A 15,086-nucleotide genomic window follows, 5' to 3' on the forward strand; every position below is an offset into this window, starting at 1 on the left:
CTTCTGCAGCTTGAGCGACACATGATTAAATTACTCCTCAGAAGTGGAAAAAGCAGAATGAAACATATAACATGACAAATGCGTCTATTTTTTAGGAGATCAAAATGTGTCCTTGTGTTGTAGGAAACCATGTTGCTCTGTAGCCAAGACCTGGAACATTTAGTTTTTGTATATTGAATATATTGTTTAGCTTGTCAACTAATGTGTGCTTCTGAGAATTCACGGAATATATTTTAGATATTTTATTATTAATTACTAATTTATTTATAATATTTATTCTTTTTGGAAGAAAGCTACAAAAGGCTAAACCCTGTAGCTATGTTTACCATCAATCAGCTGTCATGAATTGGCTCAGACAAAGGACGGACACAATTTATTAAATATTTATTTACAAAAAAAGATTAGTAAACAATCACTAACACCGGTGATATTTTTGAGTGAAAAATAGTGTATGAAGGTGTTACATGCAAAAAGAAAAGACGAAACTGAGCAGAGACTGAACTGGCCGGCGTTAGTGTTTTAGGTGAGCCAGCTCAGCATCGACCTGCACTGCCGGCCCACTACCTGCAGGGGGAGGAGAAAAAAAGGTAAGGTCATTTAAATGTGATTGTGGATCACAAATATAGCTAGATGCCATTAAACCCCAACGTTAGTGTGTTTGTGTGGTCTTAAAATGTGGTCATGAACTCTTTAAAAACCTGGTTTCAGTCTCACCTTTCTTCTCTTTGAGAGTGAACCTTTGGTGACACCTGAACAGCACGATGAGCAGCGCCGCCTCCATCAGCTGGAAGGAGATGTAGACCATGGGGAACAGGTACAGAGGGCCGATGACCTCCGGGGGAAATGCCAGTTTCAGAATGGTGGAGCACAGCGTGATGTTCTGACAGCCTGTTTCCATAGCAACGGTCCTCCGCTCCCTTAAGTCACGGGATACATAAAGGAAGGCTCTTTATTCTCTGACATGACTAATACTACCCGTCACAATCGATGTTAACCAGATAACTCACGATTGGTTGAGTCTGAAGAGCCAGGAGATGATGTATCCGAAGGTGTAGCCTATGAAGGGCATGAGAGCACCGATGGCCATGAGGGGAGGAGACAGCACTGTCAGGATGGAGGCTCCGATTACAATGCTGGCAAATGTGGCGATAGCCACCACGGCAATCATCATGAAAGCGAGGCCTACCTGCAGGACAGGAAGCAACAGATCAATCATGAAAACTGTAGCCTGTTAATTTTATTTTATTTGACATACCATTAATCATCGTGTGTATGCACCAACCCTTGTGATGGTCTTTGCGTACTGCGGCCTGTAGTAGTTGATAAGGATGCCGACACCGCAGGGTATGAGGATCGAGAGCAGCGATATAATGATGCCGTCGTAGGGCACGGAGTTCTGCAGGTTGAAGCCTTGACAGTAGAGGTAGAGCAGCAGAGGCATCATGACCAGAGCCAGCAACGTGGAGCAGGTTGTCATCACAATGCTGAGGGGAAACACACGGGGAGATAACTTTCAGATAAATTTCAGAAACATCTTGTAGTGTACTGTTTAGCTGTAAAATGAGAAGGTTTGTGACACGGATGTTGAGATCTGTTGAGGAAATACCAAGCACCGCCCACCAGCCGGAGCACAGCCAATAGGAACGCTCGCTCTCTCTGAAATGACCTGTGATTGGTCAAAGTCTCCCATCACGGGCTAGATTTTCTAAAGCCTGAAAACAGAGCCATGAGGAGGTGCAGGAGTCTAGCTATCTCTCAGAACACTTGAATTACAATATGATGAAAGGTTATTATGGAATTTTTGCCCAATGGTGCCAAAAATATTCTGCCTACTGCAGCTTTAAGGCATAGGCCATATACAGTAGGTGTATAAGTTTTGCCTCGGGCACCAAAGGGCTCTGGATGATTTTTATTTTGGTGACCTTTTGTTTAGGCCCACCAAGAGGGTCAAAAGGTCTGGAAAACTATTGTATTGATTAGAAAATAATCTCACCAACAGGTCCTTATAATATCTGAGCTTTTGAGAAGAACAGTTGCTAAGTGGCCAATATCCAAGGTCAAGAATTGAACCTCAGATTTTAAGACAACAGCTCTATTGAGCTTTTAGTAAGATTTATTTCTCAGCTGCTGTTCTAAGGTCAAGAATGAATATTGAACTTAAACGACTGGATAGATATTTATGGGATTTGGATATTCATATATCATAATTCTTTCTGGTGATCTGCTAACCTTGAACTTTTCCCTTGTACAGAAGAAATGTCAAAATGACAGTAATGCTGCTTAGACTATCATTATAAAAGCTCCATAAGCATTCAGAGGTCATATTTAAAAAAAAAATTGCAGCAAATGTTGTTGCATGTTGTTAAATGTATGAGGTGTAATGCACATTGTAGCCTCCAAGGGGTGCATGTGGGGCTTCAGACTTGTCAATCCATTTGAGTTAGTCATTAGTGGCTCCATTAATGCTTCAGGACGTCCAGTCAGAACAGCTGTAAGCCAGATAAGAGCCTCAGTGATCAGATATCAGAGCAGGAATGTCCTGAACAACACGCCCCCACACCTGTCCTCCTCGATGAATAAGGTGCCTAATGGGGTGAATGGCCTCACGGTTGAAAGTAAAGGGGTTTGCCACCACCTTTATTATGATAATTTAATAGTTTATGATCAGATTGGTGATGTCTTGCAGGTCATTCAACTCAAATAATGAACCTGTATTAAATCAATCTGATTGGCATGGCATCATCTATTGCAGCTACAGTGAAACCAAGCATGGGCAGAGGTTGTTGAACTTTACCGTAAAGGGACAGTTTACCCAAGATCCCAAAAGATCATGTTTGCCACAATGCAGACAGTTTAAGTTGTATATTTCTTATCGGGACTATTTATTTGGTAATTGGAGAAGATAATCACACAGGTTGTGTGTACCTGAGGTTCATGTCTCCCTTCAGAGCCAGGGCCAGGAGGTTGGAGAGGCTTCCTCCAGGACAGCAGCCACAGACCAGAATCACCACAGCCGTTATATCAGTCAGCTGGAACGCCTGCAGCATGAAACCATAATGATCATACAATGTCTGTTTGATTGTGTTGCAAATGTCTATTAGCACTACTTCCTGTAATGTAAATGTTTATAATGTTTAAAACAGGAATACCAACCTTAGCTAAGCAAAAGGCTGTAAGAGGCATGACACCATACTGGGCCAGCACTGCTATCGCCACCCCCTTAGGTCTCACTATGTGGTGCTGGAAAGAAGGAAAAAGATGTTTTGGTACAGAAATGTGGTCGTTTATATCATTCATAAACACAGATAATGTACAGATAATGTAACAGATGGGTATCACCTTGATCTTGGACACCTCCATGGTGCATCCCAGTGAAACCATGGTGATGAACATGACGATTATCATCAGTATGTTGATGGTTTTGTCCATCACTGGCGACAGCATAGCCGTGAAAACGGAGCTGGTGTTAGCAGCCGTCATGTTGAACATGAGGCTTTGATTTTGCCCCAAATCTGGATCAGAGAACAGATCAGCCATGTTGGAGCAGCACGAGAGTTGTAATCTTAGAACACAAAAAAAGATGGACACAAAGTTAGTATTTTAACGTCATAAAATGTTTCTATTGCGTCACAGATTTTCCATATCATTAACGTTGTGTTCATTTGTGAAGACGCGCAAGTATCATAAACGTGTGTTTGGAAAAACCCAATGGAAAAATCTCATTGGCTTTTTGTCGAGGGAACCAGGGCGATGCTAACTTCCTGGTTGGCTTACAAAAATATGTCATCCTTGGAGCACTTTATTGAGATCCTGAAGTCAGATACTTTAAAGTGGCAATCCTTAAAGGACCAATATGTAATATGTTTACTGTAATAAATCATAAAATGACCATGATATGTCATCAGACATTAAGGAAACATGCTGAATTGAAATACTGGCTTCTCCGACAACAATGCCACAGACAGTTATTAGCACCAAACACGGCCTTCTTCAGCCATGGAAGCAACCAAACGAACAGAGATTACGTTAGATTTCTACCTGACTTGAACTTTCACTGCGTCCTAAAATATACATATTACTGTTTATTCATGTTGAACGATAGTACACATATTGAGTATGTAGTGCATATGGGATTTTGGACGAAGCCTAGTAGTCTTTTTGTTGATACATGAGCATAGAAATAGAATAAAAACATTTCATTTCTATGTACATGAGCTTCAATTTTTCAAAATTGCATGCATAGAAAGTAATATTTTCCGGGTATGTCACCACAGACATCCATTTATAACACTGCAAATATATAAATATTGCAATACTTTCATCAGTGGGTCATAGGCTCAATCACCATTGTGTTACCTCCTTTGACGATAGATAGTAACAGACATTTATTTAAATGAAAATCTTCAAGTCTGCCACTCTAATAGATAAGTCTGCTGCTTACTTCTCTGCGTGTTGTACGTTGTTTTCTCTGAAGTGTTCATTGTTTCAGAACAAGCAGAAAGATCGTCGTTGCGTTGATAAGCAGCGCTTTTCATCAGTGAACAATGCGAGTATAATCTTTAAGTCCATAGTACACATTTTATGATCCTGAGGACCTTTAACCTAATATTATATTTTGTGTCGCTGTGCAGTCTGAAAGAGATAGCTCTGTTAGACTGCCGGTTAAGACGCTATAATTCCACATGTTGGTTAAATATCAAGAAAATTAAGAAAAATACAAACAAAACTTGATAGATATTTGTGATTTTCACATTATTATAAATAAATTTGATTCCCTATCACTTTAATAAATCACCGGTAGCAGAAAACACACTGTGTGTTTGTTTGTGCAGTGAATTGTTGCTGTGTCTTTGTGTGTTTTCAGTATATATAAGATGCTGACTTCACACACCAGCTTCACAACATGCAAAGAAAAGCTATGTTAGCACTTAACGTTATCATTTATTAGCAGTAAACAAATGGTTTATAACACACTGTAATGTTGCTGCACACAGATATACAGGTTTTATTTAAGGACAGCATTTGTCAGTAATTATAATTAATCTATTATGTCACATAAATGTGTCGCATACTGATTTACCAGCTGATCTGAAGGTGTGAATTGCATACCTAAATAGAAGAAAATCTCCCCCCAGTGGATACGTATCCCTGCATGAAGTGTAAATATTAATATATTGTGTTGTTACCTGTTGGGCCAGAGGTTCCTCTACTCTTCTCTCCTCTTCTCTCTGAAACAAAATCTACTCCTTCACTCTCTTTTCTGTCTGTCACAAGTGACAGGTGAAGGCTGCCGGTTGTACAGAGGTGCCATCTAGTGCAACAGTTGACTTCTGCAGCTTGAGCGACACATGATTACATTACTCCTCAGAAGTGGAAAAAGCAGAATGAAACATATAACCTAATAAATGCGTCTATTTTTAGGAGATCAAAAAGTGTCCTTGTGTTGTTGGACACCATGTTGCTCTGTAGCCAAGACCTGGAAAACCTTGTTTTTGCATATTGAATACAGTTTATTGTTTAGTATTTGTGTGTTTTTGAGAATTCATCAGATACATTAGAGATATTTTTTGAAATGTTGATGTTGGAAGTCTTCCCTGTCTGTCACACGGCCTGTCGAAAGAGGCTGGGTCACACGTCATATCTTTGGGGTACAACACATGCACAGTCAAATCTGGCAGCCGATTAGACTGTTGTCAGGCTATTAAATAGGCGTTATCAGTCACTATAAGCCCCATAGACGTGGGTCAATAGGGGCCTACTACACCTACTAGTAGGTTTTATTATCTATTCACATGTTAGATCACTGACACGGGTCTTGGGTCCGCCCGTGTTCCATCCTCCTTCGATAGGCCTTGGTCTGTCTTGGCCCTGATGAGCTCTGGGAGGAGCCACCGGCTCACCTGTGCTGCCTGGAGCCACTAGGCACAGGTGAGCCCAGTTTGAATCAGTGCTCCTATAACTAGGATGGAAGAACATTACACTGTTTGCCCTGTTACCAGCCAGACCTGTTCACGGGTCTTCATCAAGCGCGGCGTCTAGTGTGAGTTATCCTTTAAAGCCATGTGCTCCTTTTACCTGCTTATTGTCTTGTTTAAATATTGTGACTTTGATTTGATATTCAATTTGATTAGATGCACTCTGTTTCTAACATGCATCTCCTTTTTTTGTGTATTCACTGCAGATCCACCATTTGATGATTTTAAAGAGGAACTCATCTAAAATAAAGTCTCTTTTTTTGGTGGAGTTTTCCGGCTCTCTGTCCATAATTGTGGTGCCTCATGTTCATTGCTCAGTGTCCGTAGTCTCCAGCCGTCGCTAATTAGGTCACCTGAACAGTTGACTTTAAATAATCTTCTCTCGGGTGAGTTCGTGTGTGGAGGAACCAACATCTGAAAGAGTCTGAATTGTGGGAAATTTCTGAGGAAGAAGATCCCCAAAACTCTTTGAACTCTGTTTTGATTTGTTTACCAGCAGCCACAATAAGTCCTACAGAAAGAGAAGAATATCTAAATTGGCATCAAGTTGAGAAACCTGATCTGAGATCTGCAAAAACGTCTGCCCAACAACCTATCTTAACCTTAACTATTCAAGATTAATGCCTAACTTTAACAATCTCACGAGAGCTTCCCCAGTTTGCTGGTTTCCTTCTAGTGACTACCAAAAAAAACAAATTTGCAGTCAGACTAGGCTAGTGGCCTCAGGAAGCTGCAATTTTCATTACACCTCACAATTGAAAACTAGGATATACAGCAGTTTAGCTTTTGCTGGTGTCTAACCAATAGAGAGGCTTTAATGCTTTTGGGGTTATTATTTACAGAAAGATCCTCTGCTTTTAGTGAAGAAATTATGCCTTCAAAGTGGTCATTTGCTGCCAAAAAATGGCTACTTAAAGTACAAATCGCTATGCATCAAGTACAAACTCTGCACATGATCATAATAAATTGCGTTCAGTTCACAGATTGTTACTCTAAAGCTCATGCCAAGGTTCCTGATAGCTAAACCCCCTGCAATAGAGAATGAATGAAAGAGGAAACTCCTCATGCAGGCAGCTCTGTGCCAGGCCCCAGAGAAGCTCCTACTTCATGCATTCAACATACTTATGGGACATAGATAGATGCATTAATACAGCAGCCCTGTTTTCAGTTGTGACGATGCATTTTGCAGCTGGTCCAAGAGGCTTCTTAAATAGTTTATTTAGCTGTAAAAGTGGGAGTTTTCTCGTCATGTAAAGAAACACTTCATGGTTTCCAGGGTATGAAAAAAAGTAATCTGAAAAGTAGCTAAAGCTGTCAGACAAATGCGGTCGAGTAAAGAGTAGAATATTTGCCTTTGAGATGTAGTGCAGTAGAAGTATAAAGTTGCATAAAATGGAAATACAAGTGCATTTAATTTAAGTAGTAGTTGAGTAAATGTACTTAGTTACATTCCACCTCTGGTGAAAAGCTTGTAGAGTAGCTCAGATCATTTGAGGTGAGAAAAGTACGAGTCTAATCCTTAGTGTATTGTCACAACAACCAATCAGCTACAAAAGGCCAGAACCCTGTAGCTACATTTTCCATCAACCTGAATCAGCTGTCATGAACTGGCTCAGAAAAAGGAGGGACACAATTTATCAAACATTTATTTACAAAACAGATTAGTAAACAATCACTAACACCAGTGATGTATATGAGTGGAAAATAGTGTATGAAGCTGTTGCATGCAAAAAGAAAAGACAAAACTGAGCAGAGACTGAACTGGCCAGCGTTAGCGTTGTAGGTTTGCCAGATCATCAGCCCAGGTGAGCCAGCTCCGCATCGACCTGTACCGCCGGCCCACTACCTGCAGGGGGAGGACAAAACACAAGCAGGCAATCTGTGAGTTCCAATACCCATACTACCATACTATTTAAAAGATTTAACATGTCCCAATACATAGTATGTCAAATGTAGTATACCAAAAATACCAGCATAACACAGTCACCTCCTCAACAATGACAAGACCAAAAAAAATGGTGACACTTCCAGTGTAGTCTGCAATATGCTCGAATAGGACAGAAGGAGGACATTTTAATGGTTTAACAAGCCGGTGTTGTGTTGAATACTGTTTCCCTGTCTTAAAAGGCCTGGGTTTTGCAGGTGAATAACCTCTATTCATAGTATTTTTTTATCAGGCAATTAATCATTTAGTCTATAAAGCATCAGTGGTGTCAATGTCAAGCTGACTGAAAGTCAAGCTGACCGAAAAGAAAGATGCCTATCACGCTTTCTCAAGGTGACAAATGCTTGTTTTGTCAGACCAACTATTCAAAAATATATTCAATTTACAATCATTTAAAACAGAGAAAATCAACAAATCTTCACATTTGAGACGCTGAAACCAGAATATAGTTTGTATTTTTGCTTCATAAGTAACTTTGATTAATTATTAATTGAAATGGTTGAATGACTTTTTCAGTCCAAAATAAAAAGGCCTGTCTCCACATTAACCCTTTAAACACCTGGTTTCAGTCTCACCTTCTTTCTCTTTGAGAGTGAACCTTTGGTGACACCTGAACAGCACGATGAGCAGCGCCGCCTCCATCAGCTGGAAGGAGATGTAGACCATGGGGAACAGGAACAGAGGGCCGATGACCTCCGGGGGAAATGCCAGTTTCAGAATGATGGAGCACAGCGTGATGTTCTGACAGCCTGTTTCCATAGCAACGGTCCTCCGCTCCCTTAAGTCACGGAAACATAAGGGAAGGCTCTTTAGTCTCTGACTTGACTAATACTACCCGTCACATCGATGTGAACCAGATAACTCACGATTGGTTGAGTCTGAAGAGCCAGGAGATGATGTATCCGAAGGTGTAGCCTATGAAGGGCATGAGAGCACCGATGGCCATGAGGGGAGGAGACAGCACTGTCAGGATGGAGGCTCCGATTACAATGCTGGCAAATGTGGCGATAGCCACCACGGCAATCATCATGAAAGCGAGGCCTACCTGCAGGACAGGAAGCAACAAATCAATCATGAAAACTGTAGCCTGATAATTTTATTTTATTTTACAAACCATTAATCATCGTGTGTATGCACCAACCCTTGTGATGGTCTTTGAGTACTGTGGCCTGTAGTAGTTGATAAGGATGCCGACACCGCAGGGTATGAGGATCGAGAGCAGCGATATAATGATGCCGTTGTAGGGCACGGAGTTCTGCAGGTTGAAGCCGTGACAGTAGATGTAGAGCAGCAGAGGCATCATGACCAGAGCCAGCAACGTGGAGCAGGTTGTCATCACAATGCTGAGAACACACAGAGTGATAACTTCTTAATCCCAGCCTGGTGCAAACATGACTCTCTGGCTGGTGATGGGGACGGCAGGTAAACAACTACTACTGGGCCAGAATTGACCCTCGAACAGAATTCATGCAATTTCAATCACTGGATGATCACATGTCCATCGCTATCTACGGTAGTAACCACGAGCCAGACTGCCAGGAAATGTGTTTTGAATGTTTATGGTCACCAGAGGATGATTCCAGGGCCGGCTTAAAGCTGCAGTGGGTAGAAATGCAGCAAATATGATTTTAAAAAGTTTTTTGCTTGCAGCAAATGTATGTATGTTGTTAAATGTGTGAGGTGTAATGCACATTGTAGCCTCCAGGGGGACATAAGGAGCTTCAGGCTTGTCAACTGAGTTGCATGAGATTGTGATAATGCATGATTAACAGGTTTCTTGTCCTCTTATTGTAACTGCCCCTTTATATATCAGGTTGACATCACCTTGATTATGATAATTTCATAGTTTATGATCAGACTGGTGATGTCTTGCAGGTCATTCAACTCAAATAATGAACCCGTATTTAATCACTCTGATTGGCACGGCATCATCTATTGCAGCTATACAGTGAAAACAAGCATTGGTAAGAGGTCGTTGAACTTTACTGTAAAGGGCCAGTTCACCAAAACATCATGTTTGCCACAGTGCAGACAGTTTAAGTTGTATAAGTCTTATCGGGACTATTTATCTGGTAATTGGAGAAGATAATCACACAGGTTGTGTGTACCTGAGGTTCATGTCTCCCTTCAGAGCCAGAGCCAGGAGGTTGGAGATGCTTCCTCCAGGACAGCAGCCACAGACCAGAATCACCACAGCCGTTATTGAAGTCAGCTGGAACGCCTGCAGCATGAAACCATAATGATCATACAATGTCTGTCTGACTGTGTTGCCAATGTCTATTAGCACTACTTCCTGTAATGTAAATGTTTATAATGTTTAAAACAGGAATACCAACCTTAGCTAAACAAAAGGCTGTAAGAGGCATGACACCATACTGAGCCAGCACTGCTATTGCCACCCCCTTAGGTCTCACTATGTGATGCTGGAAAGAAGGAAAAAGATGTTTTGGTACAGAAATGTGGTCGTTTATATCATTTATGAACACGGATAATGGATATGTATCACCTTGATCTTGGACACCTCCATGGTGCATCCCAGTGAAACCATGGTGATGAACATGATGACTACCAGTAGTATGTTGATGGTTGTGTTCATCACGGGCGACATGATCTCCGTGTAAACAGAGCTATTGTTGTTAACAGCCGTCATGTTGAACATGAGGCTTTGATTTTGCCATAAATCTGGATCGGAGAACAGATCAGCCATGTTGGAGCAGCACGAGAGTTGTAATCTTAGAACACAAAAAAGATGGACACAAAGTTAGACGGAGAACATTTCGTCATCCATCAATCATAAACAACACCTGCTGCTTTTTGTAACTATACACATACGGGAGAAGTTTGCCTTCAGCACTTTCTGGGAAGGGTTTATTTGAACCCAAAACATTATGAAGCCTAACCAAATAGGTGGAGATATCTGGCAGAAAACCCCAAACTCTTCTCCCATGTGTTAATTATACAATCAAATATCAGAGTATGCACTTGGCATGACCATTTTCAATGGGATCCCTTGACCTCTGATCTCAAGATATGTGAATGAAAATGGGTTCTATGGGTACCCACGAGTCTCCCCTTTACAGACATGCCCACTTTATGATAATCACATGCAGTTTGGGGCAAGTCATAGTCAAGTCAGCACACTGACACACTGACAGCTGTTGTTGCCTGATGGGCTGCAGTTTGCCATGTTATGATTTGAGCATATTTCTTATGCTAAATGCAGTACCTGTGAGGGTTTCTGGACAAGATTTGTCATTGTTTTGTGTTGGTAATTGATTTCCAATAAGAAATATAGACATACATTTGTGTTTTATTATATTATCATTCACTTATGGGTGCCCACAGAAGGAGTTACAGATGTTGACAAATACATTGATAAATATGAATGAATAAATAAAACATTAATCAAATGTTTACATAGCCTACGGATGTGTGTTCCCATCAAGTTATTATCACCGAGGAATGCAGGACAGTTAGACAATAATTTAAAAAAATTAAATAAAAAAATGACAGTATCAAAAGAAAGAAAGAAAGAAAGAAAGAAATCCTAAAACATGTTCCAATAAAAGTTATTATCAGAAATCGGAAGATCTGTAAGATATAAACAATGTGACCTGCTGCAGGTCAGGTGATTAAGCACAATAAACCATTTTCAAATACATGTGGGTCATTTCCCATAAAGTAAAAGTCACAAACATTTCTCAATTCACTGAAACCTATTGTTTTACATTTATACTTTTAGTGATTCAACCAAAAATACACATTTCCACAGCAAGTCCTTAAATCTGTTGACGACTGAGTATTTTCTCAGTCGTCACAGCGTTTGTGCCAAGTTAACCTCAATCTCCAGAGTTTCCGACCACATCCTCCCTGCTGGCATGCTCTCATGCTGTGTGCACACAAATTACCTTCACAGGATTTCTCATATCTATTTTGCACCCATAAAAAGAAACAAACGTAAGAAACCACAGAGCTTCATGAATGTTCTGAAGGTGAGAATTGCACACCTCTTCTTGGAGGTCAGTTTGTAGAAAACAGAAGAAAATCTCCCCCCAAGTGGATACGTATCCCTGCATGAAGTGTAAATATTAATATATTGTGTTGTTACCTGTTGGGCCAGAGGTTCCTCTACTCTTCTCTCCTCTTCTCTCTGAAACAAAATCTACTCCTTCACTCTCTTTTCTGTCAGTCACAAATGACACATGAAGGCTGCCGGTTGTACAGAGGTGCCATCTAGTGCAACAGTTGACTTCTGCAGCTTGAGTGATACATGAGAGACGATTACGGCCTTCCCATCACCAAATTTACCGTTTCTGAGAATTCATCAGATACATTTGAGATGTTTTTGTTTTAAAGATATGCAGAATAAACACAGTAGCATCTTTGTCCTGTGAGAATATAACTCATGTTTGTCCTTATCTGCTGCAACTTAAACTGCAACAAATCTTTGTCTATTAGAAGTGAGGCAAAGGTACAAAAAGTGACTTTTCTTATTTAGACAAAGCAACGTCTACATCTTAAAACCTGCTAGCGGCCGGAAGAGGCTGCAAATTTTATTACACCTCACAATAGAAAACTAGGATGTACATCAATTTAGCTTTCTACTGGTTCCTAACAAAAAGGGAGGCTTAAACATTTACAGAAATAAGCAGCATTTGTCAAGAAGAGAGCCTTAGGAACACAAATGGATGATTATCATCAGGCTTGTTGGCGACAGCATACTGGCGAGCCAGCAGATTAGCCTTTGCCAAGTACAAACTCTGCACATGATGACAAGAAATTACGTTCAGTTCACAGATTGTTACTCTAACTGATAGCTTTCATTTGCTGCAAATAAAAAAACTCTGCAGTAGAGAATGAATGAAAGAGGAAACTCCTCATGCATGCAGCTCTGTGCCAGGCCCAGAGATCCAGCTTCTACTTCATGCATTCAACATAGTTATGGGCCATAGATAGATTAATATTACTGGTGCATTAATGTGTTACCCTCCAAAAAGTCAACTGTGCTGCTTCAACTGCACCGCTTCATTCATGAAACCAAGGCCTATGGAAAGGAGGCTGGGTCACGGGTGGACATGGGTCTTGGGGTACGGGTTATGACACATGTGCAGTGTAACTGAAGCTGCGGTCGTGCGTTGCGATTGGCTCAATTTCGGCAAGTGCAGGCCAGATTTTACTGCGCGTGTGTTATACCCCCGGAGATATGACGCGTGACCCAGCCTCCTCTCTGTAGGCCTTGCATGAAACAAGGAAGCACTCTAGTATTGATTTATTTAGGACCATTTTAGGACGAGGAGAGAACATTTGTCTTTGTTTGATAACATTAAAAGTGAAGTTATGACAGAAAGAAAAGTTATGTTCTTGTTTCGCAGCGTTAACGTTCTAAAGCACAAATAAATAACCCTAAAACACTCAACAGATGATTTACTGTGGAGACAGACGCTCGTAAGCCCCAGACACACCAACCATCAGAGAACTAGCAGCGACGAAGGACGCCTGTTGAGTCACCTCATGTCACCTTTGTCTTGGTGACATGAGGTGTCACCAAGACATCAACAAGACATCAACAAGGCTCTTAGATTAATTTCCCTCTGCTGCAATTCATTCATTACAGCCAACGTGCATCAGTAAACACATGCGGCAGTAAATATCGTCACAGTGAGACAGAAATGTTTTTTTAGAGTAAACAGGCGGACCCACTGAACTGCAGGCTGCAGAGTGTGTTTACTGCTGTGACCACCAGCAGCTCTCGTCCCATGTCATGTTGCTTTTTCATATGTCAGCGGACTAATTTGCCTATCCTTCACAGGTGGAAACGCAAACAACAGTGTGCTAAAGGAACCTTTTAGTTCCTTTAAAAGTAGTTACAGGGACTAAAAGTCCTGGGAAACCCAGCATGAGACACAAATAGAAATGGCAGTTTGGAAAAGAGTGTGCCTCCATGCAGTGAGATTGACAGTTTGTAGGAGGAAGGGCGTGTTGTGAGGGAGTGAGGGAGGTGGAGCAGTGTTTGACATCTACTAAAAAGTCCCCACCACGTGCAGTAAATCTCTGAAAGGGATCGAGTGGAAATACTGCACGGACTGCATTCTGTTTGACTTGTAGGAGAATAATCACGATGAGTCATAAAATGTTTAAGAGTTGAATGTGTAAATACCGCAGTGAGACAATAAACCCTGGGTTTGTCATCTACAAACAACAGTGGAATAAAGTTGTTTAAAGTTGTAGTAAACTAGTCCAGCACTGTTTCAATAACACATGAAGAGTTCTTTAGAGACAATCCTTTTAATTTGGGGCTGCAAATCTCCCGTAGGATATTTCAGCGTTGAATTTAACCATTGCTGCATTTTAAAATAAAGTGGTCGTTATCAAACAGCTATTTCCTCAAAGATCATACAAATATCAATACGAAAAAAAGGTATAACTTACACACAAGTATTTGAAATAATACAGAATATGTAATTTTCAAAACTCTCATTTTATCTATTGAGAATACTGTATTACTGTTTTATGTAGATAATATTGACACCTCGTCAAATCCTTCAGTCATAGAAGACAAATTTATGATAGCGACTGCACTTAAAGGAACAGTGTGTAACATTTCAGGGGATCTATTAGCAGAAATGGAATATAATATTCATAACTATGTTTTCATTATTGTTTAATTTAACTAAGAATTGTTCTCCGACACGCTTGTGAAACTGCGGTAACGTGAGCCGCCGAGTGCAAAACCGTGGTACCGCCGTCTGACTTCCGTTGCGCCTAAAGTAGTGTTATTATGGTAAGGATGAGCGAGGTGAATTAACACGGTTTTGCATTCGGCAGCTCCCGTTACTGCAGTCTTAGAAAGGGAGGAGTGAGCGGAGGCCACTAGATGCCGCTAAATCCTACACACAGCACCTTTAAATGCATCAGTTTGTATTTCTATACAAACAAGACACCAAACATTAGATATTTTAGTCACTTGCAAGTTAAATTCCTGTTAATTCTTCTGCTTTTGGAAGACTGCATTCGTTTTCAAATGTTAAAACAAGATTCAAGATGTTTATTGTCACGCCGGTTATACAGGTACAAACGTGTGAAATACTTTTTGCTGGGAAGCTCCATTAAAATAATAAGTTATATTACATTTACATTACAATTATAAAAGTAAATACTTTGTACAA

The 15,086-nt window shown here is 40.6% G+C and overlaps 1 protein-coding gene and 1 long non-coding RNA gene across 4 annotated transcripts; one reads left to right on the plus strand and one right to left on the minus strand.

Moving 5' to 3' along the window:
• Nucleotides 1-367: 367 nt before the first annotated feature.
• LOC141756281 (hepatic sodium/bile acid cotransporter-like) lies at nucleotides 368-12,187 on the minus strand. Of its 3 annotated transcripts, none has more exons than XM_074615885.1 (8): nucleotides 12,029-12,187; nucleotides 10,427-10,652; nucleotides 10,257-10,343; nucleotides 10,029-10,141; nucleotides 9,062-9,263; nucleotides 8,787-8,965; nucleotides 8,496-8,698; nucleotides 368-564 (listed from the first exon to the last, which is right to left on the minus strand). In XM_074615885.1, exons 2-8 carry the CDS (start codon nucleotides 10,625-10,627, stop codon nucleotides 512-514), a joined length of 1,038 nt encoding a protein of 345 aa, XP_074471986.1. In that variant the 5' UTR covers nucleotides 10,628-10,652; nucleotides 12,029-12,187; the 3' UTR covers nucleotides 368-511. The 3 variants fall into 3 exon arrangements, with proteins under 3 accessions (XP_074471986.1, XP_074471988.1, XP_074471987.1); XM_074615887.1 differs by lacking the exons at nucleotides 8,496-8,698; nucleotides 8,787-8,965; nucleotides 9,062-9,263; ... (2 more) ...; nucleotides 10,427-10,652; nucleotides 12,029-12,187 and adding exons at nucleotides 715-917; nucleotides 1,008-1,186; nucleotides 1,283-1,484; ... (2 more) ...; nucleotides 3,340-3,562; nucleotides 5,187-5,335; XM_074615886.1 differs by lacking the exon at nucleotides 368-564 and adding an exon at nucleotides 7,604-7,821 and having other exon boundaries at nucleotides 12,029-12,186.
• On the plus strand, nucleotides 5,826-6,243 carry LOC141756636 (uncharacterized). The gene is made up of 2 exons (XR_012591500.1): nucleotides 5,826-6,040; nucleotides 6,182-6,243. It is a non-coding gene; the product is annotated as an uncharacterized LOC141756636 (long non-coding RNA).
• Nucleotides 12,188-15,086: the final 2,899 nt, after the last annotated feature.

This window comes from Sebastes fasciatus, chromosome 18 (genome assembly GCF_043250625.1).
Source record: "Sebastes fasciatus isolate fSebFas1 chromosome 18, fSebFas1.pri, whole genome shotgun sequence".
Taxonomy (NCBI): Eukaryota; Metazoa; Chordata; class Actinopteri; order Perciformes; family Sebastidae; genus Sebastes; species Sebastes fasciatus.